General features: G+C 46.0%; 2 protein-coding genes across 2 annotated transcripts in view; both read left to right on the forward strand.

Moving 5' to 3' along the window:
- Window positions 1-5910, forward strand: part of LOC143984154 (class I histocompatibility antigen, F10 alpha chain-like) — a 148473-nt gene extending 142563 nt beyond the window's left edge. The window contains exon 5 of the mRNA XM_077484462.1: window positions 5021-5910. Coding sequence (XP_077340588.1) covers window positions 5021-5118 — 98 coding nt within the window. The 3' untranslated portion in view covers window positions 5119-5910. The remainder of the gene's footprint in view (window positions 1-5020) is intronic.
- LOC143984105 (class I histocompatibility antigen, F10 alpha chain-like) overlaps window positions 1-16584 on the forward strand; it is a 907941-nt gene that overhangs the window by 489905 nt on the left and 401452 nt on the right. The gene's annotated exons all lie outside the window — the stretch shown is intronic.

A 16584-nucleotide genomic window follows, 5' to 3' on the forward strand; every position in this document is an offset into this window, starting at 1 on the left:
TATAAGAACTTTTGTGGACCAAGCAGGTTGTGTGTTAGTGATTAGCAGACTGTACGTCAGTCCCTATACCAATGAAGGACTGCTGCAGTATAGGGCAGCGGTCAGCAGTAGTGCACGGCAACCCTATGTATTGTGGACCGATAGCGGTCCTTACAGAACAGCAGACTGTACTGCACTCAGGCCTATGTACCGTAGCACCCTATACCAAGTTACCAGTCCTTATAAAAACTTTTGTGGACCAAGCAGGTTGTGTGTTAGTGTTTAGCAGACTGTGCGTCAGTCCCTATACCGCTGAAGGACTGCTGCAGTATAGGGCAGCGGTCAGCAGTAGTGCACGGCAACCCTATGTATTGTGGACCGATAGCGGTCCTTACAGAACAGCAGACTGTAACGCACTCAGGCCTATGTACCGTAGCACCCTATACCAAGTTACCAGTCCTTATAAGAACTTTTGTGGACCAAGCAGGTTGTGTGTTAGTGATTAGCAGACTGTACGTCAGTCCCTATACCAATGAAGGACTGCTGCAGTATAGGGCAGCGGTCAGCAGTAGTGCACGGCAACCCTATGTATTGTGGACCGATAGCGGTCCTTACAGAACAGCAGACTGTAACGCACTCAGGCCTATGTACCGTAGCACCCTATACCAAGTTACCAGTCCTTATAAAAACTTTTGTGGACCAAGCAGGTTGTGTGTTAGTGTTTAGCAGACTGTGCGTCAGTCCCTATACCGCTGAAGGACTGCTGCAGTATAGGGCAGCGGTCAGCAGTAGTGCACGGCAACCCTATGTATTGTGGACCGATAGCGGTCCTTACAGAACAGCAGACTGTAACGCACTCAGGCCTATGTACCGTAGCACCCTATACCAAGTTACCAGTCCTTATAAGAACTTTTGTGGACCAAGCAGGTTGTGTGTTAGTGATTAGCAGACTGTACGTCAGTCCCTATACCAATGAAGGACTGCTGCAGTATAGGGCAGCGGTCAGCAGTAGTGCACGGCAACCCTATGTATTGTGGACCGATAGCGGTCCTTACAGAACAGCAGACTGTAACGCACTCAGGCCTATGTACCGTAGCACCCTATACCAAGTTACCAGTCCTTATAAGAACTTTTGTGGAACAAGCAGGTTGTGTGTTAGTGATTAGCAGACTGTACGTCAGTCCCTATACCAATGAAGGACTGCTGCAGTATAGGGCAGCGGTCAGCAGTAGTGCACGGCAACCCTATGTATTGTGGACCGATAGCGGTCCTTACAGAACAGCAGACTGTAACGCACTCAGGCCTATGTACCGTAGCACCCTATACCAAGTTACCAGTCCTTATAAGAACTTTTGTGGACCAAGCAGGTTGTGTGTTAGTGATTAGCAGACTGTACGTCAGTCCCTATACCAATGAAGGACTGCTGCAGTATAGGGCAGCGGTCAGCAGTAGTGCACGGCAACCCTATGTATTGTGGACCGATAGCGGTCCTTACAGAACAGCAGACTGTACTGCACTCAGGCCTATGTACCGTAGCACCCTATACCAAGTTACCAGTCCTTATAAAAACTTTTGTGGACCAAGCAGGTTGTGTGTTAGTGTTTAGCAGACTGTGCGTCAGTCCCTATACCGCTGAAGGACTGCTGCAGTATAGGGCAGCGGTCAGCAGTAGTGCACGGCAACCCTATGTATTGTGGACCGATAGCGGTCCTTACAGAACAGCAGACTGTAACGCACTCAGGCCTATGTACCGTAGCACCCTATACCAAGTTACCAGTCCTTATAAGAACTTTTGTGGACCAAGCAGGTTGTGTGTTAGTGATTAGCAGACTGTACGTCAGTCCCTATACCAATGAAGGACTGCTGCAGTATAGGGCAGCGGTCAGCAGTAGTGCACGGCAACCCTATGTATTGTGGACCGATAGCGGTCCTTACAGAACAGCAGACTGTACCGCACCCAAGCCTATGTACCGTAGCACCCTAGACAGACCAAGTTACCAGTCCTGATAAAGAGCTTTGTGGAACAAGTGAGTTGTGAATGATTAGCAGACTGCAGCAGAAGGGCAGCAGTCAAGTATAATATTCTTTCTATATTTGGAAGAAAGAATATTATACGTGTACAAGCCTATTACCGTACCACTGATACCAGTCCTGAAAAGAACCTTTGTGGAACTAATAGTAACAGCAAGTCTTTAAAATTATCCTCACTGCCTGACACACTGCTTCCTGCCTGTCCCTATACAAATTGGCAAAAAAGAGTAGGCTGGAACGATTAGCTGGAACAGCTCTTTTGTGGACCTGATAGTAACAGCTAATGATGATGATGATGATGATGATGAAGAAAGACTAATCTGGCTGAGCTGTCCCTAAAATAGCAGCATACAGCGCTCTGTCCCTTTATCTAAACTGACAAAAGAAACTCAGGCTGCTGACCTAACACCTATACCAGTCCTGAAAAGAACTTTTGTGTACCAAATAGCTAGCGTTTTCTCTGTCCCTACTCCACACAGGATCCTTTCCCTACAGTGACAGAAGAAAGAATGTAAAATGGCCACCGGATCGGGTGTATTTATAGGTTAGGGGGAATGTCCAAGTGTCCATGAGCTGTCATGTCTCAATTGGTTGTCCTGTAACACATGATAAACGTGTCACGAAAGGTTAAAGTTCTTGTATACATTAAACACGTAAGTCCGCCGGGGCGAACGACGGAAAAAGGCGTTCGAACCCGCGGACGGCGAAAGTCGGAAATTCGCCGCGAAACGACCGCCGGGCGAACCGTTCGGCCATCACTACATAAGATGGTCACTGACCAATCCCTGTGATTAAGGCAAGGGGAAGCTACAGTCATGTCTGTAGGAGAAATGCAGCCAGGACCTCCGGCCACCAGGAGTAAAAAAATAAGTTTAAGTGTAACGTCAGTGTGAAAAAAAAAAGTGAACAGGCAGAATTTTTAATAAAGAAAAGAGATACTGGGGCTGATTTACTAAAGACAAATAGACTGGGCACTTCTCAAGTGAATTTACTCCAGACCTTAGTAAAAGAGGGACTTCTGTCATCAAATCATGTGCAAACAAAAATGTTATTGGGTATTCTTTGCAGAGTGAAGCTTCATCTCATTTTACTAAGCTCTTAAGCAAATGTCCTTGCAGAGTTCAAATTGCACTTGCAAAGTGAACAAGCTATTTGCCTTTAGTAAATAACCCCCCGATGTCAGTTCTGCATTAAAGTTGCTGTCCTGTCTGTCTGCACTGTACAGTGAGCTAGTCACACACAGATCAGGGTATAATTTCAGCAGTGCAGAGATGACTGAACTCCCGAGCATGCATGGGCATGACGATCTCTCAGCCCGGCCAATCAAAACGGCTGGGGATTGATACTAGGGATGCAACGAATGGGTTTTTTGGTACCGATACCGAAAATGAAAAATGCACTAGGCCGATACCGAAACAGCACCGATACCGAAAATGACTGTTTTTAAAAAATATTTTTATACAGGAGGTGGTCAGAGACTGGGGACATGGTACAGGAGGTGGTCAGAGACTGGGGACATGGTACAGGAGGTGGTCAGAGACTGGGGACATGGTACAGGAGGTGGTCAGAGACTGGGGACATGGTACAGGAGGTGGTCAGAGACTGGGGACAGGGTACAGGAGGTGGTCAGAGACTGGCGACATGGTACAGGAGGTGGTCAGAGACTGGCGACATGGTACAGGAGGTGGTCAGAGACTGGCGACCTGATAAAAGAGATAAGTGTGTTGTCTCCAGTGCAGCCAGTGTGTTGTCCCCTCGTGCAGCCAGTGTGTTTTCCCCTCGTGCAGCCAGTGTGTTTTCCCCTCGTGCAGCCAGTGTGTTGTCCCCTCGTGCAGCCAGTGTGTTGTCCCCTCGTGCAGCCAGTGTGTTGTCCCCTCGTGCAGCCAGTGTGTTGTCCCCTCGTGCAGCTAGTGTGGTGTCCCCTGTGCAGTCAGTGTGGTGTCCCCTGTGTAGTTGGCGATGCCCCCGTGCAGCCAGTGATGCAGCAAAGAGAGAGGAGAGCCGCCTCCGCCGTCTGGTCTGTATGCGACGGCACGCGACGGGGGAACACACGGCTATTGAAATTAAAGCTGTGATGTTCCCGGCACTCTATTGAACCAGACGGCGAAGGCGGCTCTCCTGCGCTATACACCTACTATGGCAGCCGAAAATTTCAGTGCATCCCTAATTGATACCTAAAATCAGTTTATTCTTCTTTTACATGAGCAATGTGGCTGATTAATAAGACTGTGGGCGGTGTCCTCTGAAGAGTGATCTGCAGTGAATCGGCCTATAAAGGGCATTTGACAGGGGGTGAGGAAGCAATATGCTACCTACTTACTGCCTGTTTTAACCTCTAAAGACCTGAAGATGAACCCAAAGGGGATCATTTTTGCTGCACCGCAATGCAAAGCATCATGGCTGCAGAATATACACCCCACTTTCTGTCATGGTAGTTTTATTAGGAGCAGTTGGAGGGGAAATAAAAAACGCTGCTCAACCATATCCCCGGACTGCATGTAAACAAAGTCTTCCTGTCAGATGATGTACAGTATCTGCACTCAAACAGAACAGCCTTTGCAAAGAATTTGTCAGCTGATTTCAATTGTCTTGGTACAGACAAGCCTAGCATAATATTCCAGGAGTTTTCCCGCACCCTGGAAGACACAGGCGTTGTGTACAGCCTGCTATTCTAGAGGTTGGCTGTATGCAGCTTTATGCTTGTCAACACGGATGCTTCTGTGCATCAGCATTTACCTACAGATGTGCGTACAATGCATACAGGTACACAGAGGTTCAGCGTACGGTAATTATGTCATACGGGCATGAAGGGTACACAGTGATGCACAGAAGCATCAAAATTTATAAGAATGTGATGTGGGAAAACACCCAGAATTTTACACTGGGCATATCTAAGGTGTCTTCCCATCTGTGTACATGAGGTCTGATTATTACATGTCTTCTATTATAAAGTATCTTCACCTGAACTTCTCACTCACTACTCCCACCATCTCATGGATCTCTCTTTCAGAACCTGATAATGGCCTCCCACTTGCTATGATTATTGGCATTGCCTGTGCTGTTGTCATTGCAGTCGCTGTTGGAATCTTTTTCTACAAGAGTAAGTGATTACATTTTTTTATCACATGTTACTTTCTTTCACAGTATAAATGGATGAAGCTCAAAAGAATTTGATTGCTTAAAGTGACAATTATGGAAGCCACCATTGCTATTCCCCCTGAGCTTAAAGTCTGGGTCCAGTAAATGCCCCCCCCCCACTCCACTGTCTCTCACAGTACCTCTTCTCTGCCACAAGATGTCCTCAGTGTGACGGACCAAACTGGGACAGAGGCTTCTGAGAGGACTAGGGGCAAGCCTCCTATCTACTCACTATGGGCCTGGGCTTTTAAAGCAACACCACTCCTTAGGAGCTGTGTGCATTTGGGACACATGGAGTGGCCTTGCTTCAGATTCAAATCCATGTCTCCCCAAAACAGACTGAGAACTGGAGGACCCACAGACATATATTTTTTGCATCTCTATGTCCAAACCAGGACTGACTGCTTCAGACTGAGACTCGGAGCAGATGGTGATCTAATCAGCTCAAGCAATCTGATACCAGGGGCTCTAGTCTGTTTATTAAGGTGTTGTGTGTTTATTAGGCGTGTCTCTCCCATTGTGTGCCTCCTAGGTGTGCATTCCCATTGTTAATTGAGTCTCCTATTGTTTCTGTCTGTTGGCTAATTTGGCTGACTTTTGGAGGTTCCTATGTGATAGGATTAGCCTTGCGTCAGCTCTGCCTTGTTATCTAAACCATTGTGTGATGTTTTGGGTAAATATTTGGTTTTTATTGTTCATGTGGTGACCATAAAAACCTGTATGTCTATTCAATAAACAGTCATTCCTTTGGTTTTATCTCCACATCTTGTCTGTGTACGGTGATTGGGGTAAAGGGCTGGTATTATTTCTCGGTCTGCTGGAATAGTTTGGAGGGCAGGAAGCATTGTTTGGCAGAAACACCAAAGCGAGGGGCCAAGCGGTTCCGTCCCACTCAGTATTCCAGGTGAAATCACATTTATTCAACCTGGGAGACTGAGGACATACTGTGAATGCAGAGGGTCATGGGACGGCTTTTGAGGGGCATCATTATGACACCCTGTACTCAGTACATTGGGGCAGGGAGAGGCACTGATGTCTTAATAGCAGCGCTGCTATCTGTATCATCAAGAGCCACCGACTAGCAGAAAAATATTTGAAGAGGAAGACGACCCTGCACAACATGTGACCAATCTGGGGACCCATGCAAAGGAAAAAACAAAAAGTATAAAATAGAGGGGGGGTGGGGTCATCCAGGGTCATTGGGGGGGTCACAGACGTGGAACGAGCATGCTGTAAATGAATGCCAGAAAAAAGTGTCCAATTCCATAACTAACTGTATCTGTTCTGTGTCACCAACTCAGACAGCACTGAAGCCAAACATGAGCAAGACAGCCAGGGAATGAGCATTCTCAAAGGGAGATTGCAGCAATGGTGGCCTCCAGTATTCTCTCATGATATTGTCTCTTTATTATTTTATCAGCATCCATAGTGTCATTTATAGAAAGTAGAGATCCGTTCTTCAACTTTTTTCCATTTATAATTATATTCGTCTGTTTTGGGTCTTTTCTGATGGTTATACCCCATCTGTGACCACCAACTCCCTCCAGCTGAACCAATCAAAGACAGAGCTTCTTATCTTAAACCCAAATCATAAGCCCGCAACCAAAACCTCCTGGTCTTCACCAACCGTCTTTGGGCAGACTATCTCCCCAAAGACCAAAGCGAAGAGTCTCGGGGTTATTTTAGACGCACAAATGTCAATGGATGCGCAAATAGGAGCAGTAGTCAGTCGATCTCACCATCTGCTGCGCATGCTTCGCAGACTCATCCCTTTTATCCCAAAGAATGACAAAGCAGTGGTAGTTGGAACAATCATTAATTCACGACTGGACTACGCAAACTCGCTTTACATAGGATTACCACAATATCAACTTGCGCGATTACAACTGATCCAAAACACAGCGGCAAGGCTGATAACAGGAAAAAAACCCTGGGAATCCATTTCTCCTTCACTGAGGAGCTTACATTGGCTAACCGTAAAAAATCGGATCACGTTCAAGACCCTTTGCCTCACCCACAAATGCGTGCATAGAGAAGCTCCGCAATACCTAATGGAGAAAATAAATCATTACACACCAAACCGCAGTCTTCGATCAGCCAACAAAAACCTCCTCCTCGTGCCCAAAGCCCGGTATAAATCCAAGGGGGATCGGAGATTCGCTGTCCAAGGGCCTCGGCTATGGAATGCTCTACCAATCAACATCCGCCTGGAAGAAAACCACCTGGCTTTTAGGAAAAAACTCAAGACCTTCCTCTTTTAGCAGATGATCAAAGCTCGCCACAGCGCCTAGAGGCGATTCAGTTCGCATTGTGCGCTATATAAGTATTTTCATTCATTCATTCATTCAATCATTATTAAAATCACTGCTCCCGAAAAAACGGGCGTTTTTAAAACTTTTTTTGCATTGATACATGTCCCCTGGGGCAGGACCCGGGTCCTCAAACACTTTTTAGGACAGTAACTTGCAGAATCTTTTCTCTCCGTCAAATCTTTTCTCTTTCGAATATTTTCTCTATATAATCTTGGACTAATAGAGGTAAGGTTAGGCACATTCGACCACAGGTTCTATAGACACGTTGTCAGAGTCATGTCCAATCTCCTATTCTATATCGAACTGTTGTAACAATGAAAACGAAAATAAAGCATTTATTTATGTTGGATCTTTCGTTTTTCGGATTTTGTGCTTTCGTTTATCGTTTGTCAAAACGAAAACAAAAATAGCTGAAATTCGGACGAAAATGCATTCAGACGAAAACGAATGCACATGTCTATTGATATCCTGATACACGGCTACTGAGGCCATAAGCACAATGTACCATATTCTATGACAGGTTTTCTGTAGGAATAGGATTTATACAGCAATTATCATATTATACAACATAATTCTGCTTTTTTAGCTTTGTTTTTTAAATAACTTTTAGATCTTTACATATTTGCAATAAGGTGAAGGTTTTTAATTTTGTTGGTTTTATTTTATTTGTAATTGATAATTTGATTTGTAAAAAAAAAAAAAATACATTATACCATACCTACGTTTAACATCTCATATCATCATGGACACCACCATCATATTCTGGAAATAACTGCTGGGCTTCTTCAGATGGATGATGACCCCATTGTGCCAGACAGACACGGCTCTCCCACTGCCCTTTCCATGTATGTCAGAATGTTTCTGGCAGGCTTCCCTTATCTTTACTATGAATGGTGTTGTCATCTGCAATCCACTAAGGTCAGATCAACATTGGCATTTCCTTTCCATTCATTCAGAGGAGTTCTTTGCCATACAGACCAATATCCATAATGGACTGAACTCCTCAGAGTGTGTGTGTGTATGTGTGTGTATATGTATGTATATATATATATATATATATATATATATATATATATATATATAGTGCTCCAGCCATCATAGAGAGGAAAGAAGCTTGTCAGAAAATGCTGAGCACTGAGCTGTGTTTGCCTTGGGGCCTGTGTCATTGGGCTTTGGACTTGTGTCGATTGCATTAGTGTGAGACACGTATGAGATCATTCAGAATTTACTGACAGGTACATTGGATCTGCAGTTGACCTCCTCCTGATCTGCTTCAAGCAGGTTTTGCATAACCATAGACTTTGTATGTTGAATAGAACAAAAGCAAGCTATAGAACCCTGAATACTGTTTATCACCTGTCTGAAAATGCCTATACAGTAGACATGTGCACTGCTGAAAAATGGGTTAGTTTTCATTTTAATTCTTTTTTGGTTTTGTTTTTTTCTGGGCCATTCATTAAGATCGAAAATCATTATTTTGAAAAAAATTGGAATTGCGAAAATTCGAAAATAAGAACGAACATTCAAAATTTCCGCAGTAATAACTAACTATTAAATAATAGGTATTGGAATTTCCTATCAAATTTGGCTGTTGGTGAAAGTGATGAATTTGAATTTATCTGAAGTTACGAATTATCTGAAATAACGAATGCCGTATCTAAACAAATGGAACGGAACAAATTAATAATAGTAATTCATAACTTTGGATAAATTAGTGTTTGTTACATTCACTAAAAGCCAATTTGAAAGTCAATTCCAATACCTATAATTTAGTAGTTAGAATTAGTTATTTCAAATTAGTGTTTTTGGATTTTCGTTCTTATTTTCAAATTCAATGGGTTTTCGTTAATTTGAATATTTCTGAATTAACAAATGTGTCAAATTTCGCCAAAAAACACATTCGGAATGAAACGAATTGCACATTCCGCTTTACAGTCCACAACCCACATTATGGACCCGCTGATGTTACAATATCAAAGCAGGTATATTATAAATGAGTGACCTCAGACTATTCTAGAGGAATGTAAGAAGAGACCGCTGATGACTTGATTCTGGATGGAAACTGTCAGTATGTTGTTTTTTTATTTTAATAGAATGGATATAAAGGACGTAGAGTTCGGGATTATGACGGTGCCCAAATACACTTGGAATACAATTTTACTTCCGCTCCTTTTTTTTTTTTTTTTCTTACCTGTGTCACAGGTGGGCGAGTGCTACCTTCGATTGGCATCCACGTCCGGCTTTTTTTGTCCCCCGGCGCGACGAATCCTTTCCTTGGGATGACTTATAAAAACCTGCTCTGGCGTTTTCCATTTTGCCAGTGGGCATCTGAAGCCCACAGGCATTTACTTCCTGGTATATGATGACGTCCACCAACACAGACCACAGTGGTGTCAGGCTGACCCAGCAGTGATTGGTGTGTGTGTGGGGGGTGTGTCCGGACGGGTGGGTGGGGCCAGCTGTCAGCGATCGGAGATATCCATGGTGGTGCTGCCCATGCTTCGCCCCTCCGGCACAACAAACTTTCTTGTAGTGTCCTCCGGGTGATCGCCGCTCACACCTCCCCTGGGGGAGGAGGACGGGGCTCAGGGAGGAGGACATACCGGAGGTGTGGAGGAAGGAATGCTCAGCCCCGGCCGGGGGAAGGAGGGGGGATCAGTCCGTACTAATCCGCTCACAAGTGTCACTTGCTGTGTGTAGAAATCAGCCGCCCAGCAAATCCGTCCCTCTGTCAGAGGAGGAGAGGGGGCGGGGCCAGGAGAAGCCAAAACACAGGAAGTCAGGGGGAGCACCGCATCGGTATGTGCGGGCGACACACACACGCGTCTACCGCACAGGCGATCGAAGGAACCCCCCACATCATCCATGGATGATCTGCTCACCCTCCAACGTGACCGGCGTCCTAGCGAAATCTCACGAGATTTCGCAATTTCATTGTCCCCCATGGATTCTTGGGAAATAGCTCCCAGGGACCATTGCGAGGATGATAGCCACGCCTACTCCCACGGGAGGACAACCCGGAAGTCAGCTGAAACATCAGAAATAAAAGGTAAGTAACGAATATTTTTTTTTTTCAGGGTTCGTTTAGGTAAGTATGCTATCTGGTGAATTTAATAACATGAAGTTTCATTTTTAGGTACCAAACCACTTTAAATAAAAATACAAATTTTATTACCGTATATACTCGAGTATAGGCCGACCCGAATATAAGCCGAGGCCCCCAATTTACCCCCAAAAAAACTGGCAAACTTATTGACTCGTGTATAAGCCGAGGGTAAGACATGCCTGTCCATCCCTGTGTGTGTGTCCGTCCATCCCTGTGTGTCCGTCCATCCCTGTGTGTCCGTCCATCCCTGTGTGTCCGTCCATCCATCCCTGTGTGTCCGTCCATCCATCCCTGTGTGTGTGTGTGTCCATCCATCCATCCATCCCTGTGTGTGTGTGTCTCCATCCATCCATCCATCCCTGTGTGTGTGTGTCTCCATCCATCCATCCATCCCTGTGTGTGTGTGTATCCATCCGTGTGTGTGTGTGTGTGTGTGTGTGTGTGTGTGTGTGTGTGTGTGTGTGTGTGTCCAGCCTACCTGTGTCCCGAGCCTTTGTCCCGAGCCTCCGTCCCGTGCCGAGCCTCCTTGCCTCCGTGCCTCGCCGCCGTGCCTTGCCTCCGTCCCGTCCCGTCCCGTCCCGTCCCGTGCCGTGCCTTGCCTTGCCTCCGTCCCGTGCCCTCTTCGTTCGTCGGCGCCTCGGCGGCCATTGTAAAATTCAAAAGCTGCGCCGCCGCCTTCGCCTGTGATAGGCGGAACACTGAATTTCCCAGCAGCCTGTGTTCCGCCTATCACGTACATCGTATCATCCTCGTCCGTAGTACGAGGATGATACGAAGTCCGTGATAGGCGGAACACAGGCTGCTGGGAAATTCAGTGTTCCGCCTATCACAGGCGAAGGCGGAGCCGGAGGCGCGGCTTTTGAACTATAGAATGGCCGCTGTCTGTCTGCTCGACACGCTGATTGAGCGGGCAGACAGCGATGACTCGAGTATAAGCCGAGGGGGGCACTTTCAGCCTCAAAAAAGAGGCTGAAAATCTCGGCTTATACTCGAGTATATACGGTACATAGAAAATAAGACAAAACAATCATAGGAGCATAAAAAGAAACTGAGTAGATAATTTATTTTAATGTTGCTTAAAGCTAAGAAAAGGTATTGATAAGTACATATATTCCACATACAAGCCATAAATACAAGCAGATTGTTTAGTACAACGCATGCACTGCAGTGTTTTGTGGTGACATTTGTTTTGAACGCTCTGCACAGTAGAGGACAAAGCACTGCAGCACATTACAATGGACATGGGGTGTGTTGCAATTTTTTTCTTTAAACAAAAAAACTGCATGTCCAATTTTTGAGTCAAACTGCACTACCAGTACTTTCAAAATAAATGGGCTGTCTTAAGGCAGTGGACTGTAATGCACTGTAATGTGTTGTGTGAACATAATCTGTAATGTGAATAGTCCCTAAATGTTTTTTCTCAGAAATTCCATTGGCTCTGTCTGGCTTCCCAGCTGCAGGAGGTTTATTAGCATTATCTCCATGTTCCTGATATTATAAAATAAACAAAGAATGATATCCCTATAAACTTCACATCAGTTGGGGGTGCAGAAAAATTGATCCCAAACCTCCTGAGACGCATCTGAGGTTGTTGGGTGATTTCAGTGGACTGGAATGGTGATGTATCAGATTATGGGGGTCTAATTCCCCAGTTATATATTGAATAAATGATCTAGCACTTAAAAGAAACATCATTGTCCCAATCACCAGACAGAGACCTGAAATGATCAGATACAGATATGAGGCACATGAGAGAATGAATGGCATGTTGGTAATAAGACTGTACTTACTTTATGGACAGTAAAAGTGGAGGGCCACCCTGAAAAAAATATATATATATTAAAAATTACAAAAAAAATCTAAAATGAAAATTTTTTTTTTTTTTTACTTACCAGAAGTGCCTGTTGCTAGGCACATAATCCTAATCTTCCTCTTCCTCCTCCGCAGAGATCTTCTGTCTTCTCTCCTCCGTGCGGCGTCTTCTGGGTAATGGGTGGCGCTGTGTTCTGGGAACTGTGTGTTCCAGAACACAGCGCGTCCCATTCACAAAGCGCTGCGTGACTCGCGCATGCACAGTAGGAAACGGGCAGTGAAGCCGTAAAGGCTCCACTGCCTGTTTCCCTTACGAGGAATGGCGGCGCCCCGGGACCCGAGAGCTGAGGGACGGGGCGGCCGACATCGCGGGCGCCCTGGACAGGTAAGTGGGCTTATTAAGTCAGCAGCTGCAGTGTTTGCAGCTGCTGACTTTTTTTTTTTTAAATGGCCCTCCGCTTTAAGTCAATAAATAATAGAATTTTGGTATGTAACTAAGATTTAAATTATCAATAAAATTGTCTTGCCCCTCTGAGGTGACTGTTTACTTTTTTTCAATTTGTCTTGAATTCTAAAATAGTTAAAATATCTCTGTTAACTATTTTTAAAATCTGAGTCTATGTTGCTTGTGTATATAAACCCATTGCCATGTGTGCAATTTCTGACCATCCGTGTGTTATTATGTATGCAATCTCTGACGTCCCGTGTGCCATCTCTGACTGTCCTGTTTGTCATGCATGCCATCTCTGACCATCCCATGTGCCATGCATGTAATCTCTGACCATCCCGTGTGCCATGTCTGCAATCTCTGACCATCTGTCTGCGATGATGTATGTAATCATCGTGTGCAATCTCTGACCGTCCTGTGTGCCATGCATGCCCTCTGACCATCCTTTGCACCATCTCTGACCATCCGTGTGCAATTTCCCAATTTCTGACCATGCATGCCATCTTTGGCCATCCCGTGTGCCATCTCTGACATCCCGTGTGCCAAATGTGCACTCTCTGACTGTCCTGTGTGCAAGGCATCATTCAGATATCATTTTTTTTCAGACGGTGGTCATCATAAGAACAATCATAGTGGCTGTTCAGCCGCTTGATCGTTCTTACAGGCGGCGAGAGAGGACTATGCCCTCCGGTGCTTCTACGGGCCCCTGTGATCGGCGAGCCATAGAAGGAATGCGCTGGAAGATAGTTGTATAGCAATCCGAGGGACAGATGTTCCCTGGCAGTCTCTATGACTCTCGGAGGCCCAGGTGTGACGTTATGATGTCTCGTCTGGCGAAAGTAAACAATGCCGGGGACTCTACAGGAAAGCCTGAGATTTTGTTGGGATCTCCGACTTTCCAGCCTGGAGAAGAGATGTGGGGTCTTATAGACCCCACATCTCTCCATAAAGAGGACCTGTCCCACACTATTCCTATTACAAGGGATGTTTACATTCCATGTAATAGGAATAGCAGTGATTTTAAAGCTTCATATACACGATCAGACTTTGTACAAACTTTCCCTTGTTTGTATTGCATACACACGATCTGACTTTTTATGCAACAAACACAAATGTAGTGACGTTTCAAGGTACTGACGACACTTCAAAAGAGCATATTCAATTACTCCGGCGCCACCATTTGGTCAACTTCTGTATTGTCTGATCTTTTGCATTGGTTCTGAACATGCGTGTTTGTACTTTGTACAAAAGTCTGATGCTTTTGTGTACACACAATCGGACTTTTGTCCATCGGACTTATGTTGTCAAAAAGTTTGTCCGTTCGCACAGCCAACAAAAGTCAGATGAAAACTGAAAAGGTTTGTCCGATGGAGCGTACACACGGTCGGATGTTGCCTTAAAACCGCTAATTTGCATGTTTGTTGTCAAAAAGTCTGATAGTGTGTACGAGCCTTAAGACCCCTTTCACATTGACCTGCTCCCGGCGTCAGCGGTAAATCGTCGCTAATTTTAGCGGCCAAAGAGAGGGTTAAATGCGCCCTTGTAGCGTCGCTGCCAAATCACTTTGCAGGCGCTTCGGCAGCGGTGTCCATTCATTTCAATGGGCAGGACCGTTGGGGGAGTGGTGTATAGATGGTGTATAGACCGCTCCTCCACCGTCCCAAAGATGCTGCTTGCAGGACTTTTTTTTTTTTTTTTATGTCCTGCCAGCGCAGTGCCCCAGTGTGAAAGCACTCGGGCAGGGGAGGCATTTTTCAGACACTTTACAGGCGAAGTTTGACGCCATTCCACGAATGTGCGCAATTTTAAAAGGTGACATGTGAGGTATCTATTTACGCGGTGTAACATCATCTGTCGCATTATACAAAAAAAATTGGGCTAACTTTACTGTTTTGATTTTTGTTTCATTCATGAAAGGTTTTTTTTGCCAAAAAAATCAAGTTTGAAAACTTGCTGCGCAAATACCTTGCGATATAAAAAAAGTTACAATGCCCGCCATTTTTTTCCCTAGGGTCTCTGCTAATATATATATTATATATAATTTTTGGGGGTTCTAAGTAATTTTGAAAATGATGATTTTTACATGTAGGAGAGGAGTGCTGGAATTTGTGCGGTATAGAAGTGGGTCACCTCACATTCTTCACCTGTGGGGGGGAAAGGGCTTTAGACTGTCCAACATTCATGTTTACTTAAGGAGAAGATTATCCTCTAATTGCTATGTGCAAATCGTTTCAGAGTATTCTATTCCCCTCTCCTGTTGAAGTTTCTTCAAGCTATAAATATTCAGAAGACACCCCCTTGACTGCATTATTGGGGCCAGAGTGGATGAACTGGTACTTGGGGGGCTGGGCAGCCTCTGTACTGATTGGGAAGAACCAGATAAAACCATTAAATGTAAATAAAGCATATTTGTGTGCTTGTCTCAATCCAGAGCAGTAAATGTCATTTCTGTCTGCTGCCTCTCTTCTCTGCTATCAGTATGAATAATGCCGCATACACACGATCAAACAAGCGGGTGGAAAAGTCCGGCAAACTCAAGTCCGCTGGACAATCCCCCCCTTTGTAGCCTCCGGCATACTTTTTTGACTCGAAAGTACGGCAGACTTAGAAAGTAGTTTTGCACTCCAATCTTCCCGCCGGACTCGCATTTCGGCAGACAATCCGGCCGTGTGTATGCCAGTCCGCCGTACTTTTGAAATGAACGGACTTTTCCCACCCGGAGAAAAGTCCGCTGATTTCGAGCGGGTCTCCAGGTAGGCGGGGCCCGCGAAATAGACGCCGCTGGCCCCGCCACCTGGTATGGACTTAAAGGGGAACCCCAACGCCAAAAAAAATCAGCATGGGGGTCCCCCCCCCAAGTCCACAACAGACCCTTGCCAAGCACGCTACCCGGCCGGCCAGGAAAGGAGGGGCGAGCGAGCAACCCCCCTCCTGAGCCGTACCAGGCCGCGTGCCCTCAACATGGGGCGTGCCTTGGGGAAGTGGGGGCCACGCGGCCCCCCCACCCCAAAGCACCTTGTCCCCATGTTGATGAGGACAAGGGCCTCTTCCCGACAACCCTGGCCGTTGGTTGTCGGGGTCTGCGGGCCGGGGGCTTATCGGAATCCGGGAGCCCCCTTTAATAAGGGGGCCCCGGATACCGGCCCCCCACCCTATGTGAATGAGTATGGGGTACAATGTACCCCTACCCATTCACCTGTAAAATAAAGTACAAAAAAACACAACACACAAGATAAAATAATTTATTGCACAGCTTCGGGGGTCTTCTCGCCGGACTCCTCCGCTGTCTTCTTGTAGCTCTTTTGCTAGCGGTGGAGCCCGGCCTTCTTCATCGCCGCGACCTCTTCTTCCGACTTCGGGGGTCTTGTCCCCCTCTTCGGTTCTTCTGCCGGGCCATAGCTCTTTTACAGGCGGTGGCCCGGTCTTCTGTCGCCGTCGCCGCCTTCCGTTCTTCTTCTCCTGGAGATGTTGACTCGACGCTCTCTCTCCGGCCACAATGCGAGGGACGTGCTGCGCGGCCACTTATATAGGGACAAGGGACGGGGTCATCGGTTGATGTCACATGGGTTGATGTCACATGGTAACCCCGCCCCCTTACGATGTCACAGTCCCAGAGGATGCTGGGACTGTCGCCATGTGACATCAACCCATGTGACATCAACAGATGACCCCGCCCCTTGTCCCTATATAAGTGGCCACGCAGCGCGTCCCTGGAATTGCGGCCGGAGAGAGAGCATCGAGTCAACATCTCCAGGAGA

This window comes from Lithobates pipiens, unplaced genomic scaffold (assembly GCF_037356315.1).
Source record: "Lithobates pipiens isolate NorthernLeopardFrog02 unplaced genomic scaffold, aLitPip1_a1.2 Scaffold_1, whole genome shotgun sequence".
Classification (NCBI taxonomy): Eukaryota; Metazoa; Chordata; class Amphibia; order Anura; family Ranidae; genus Lithobates; species Lithobates pipiens.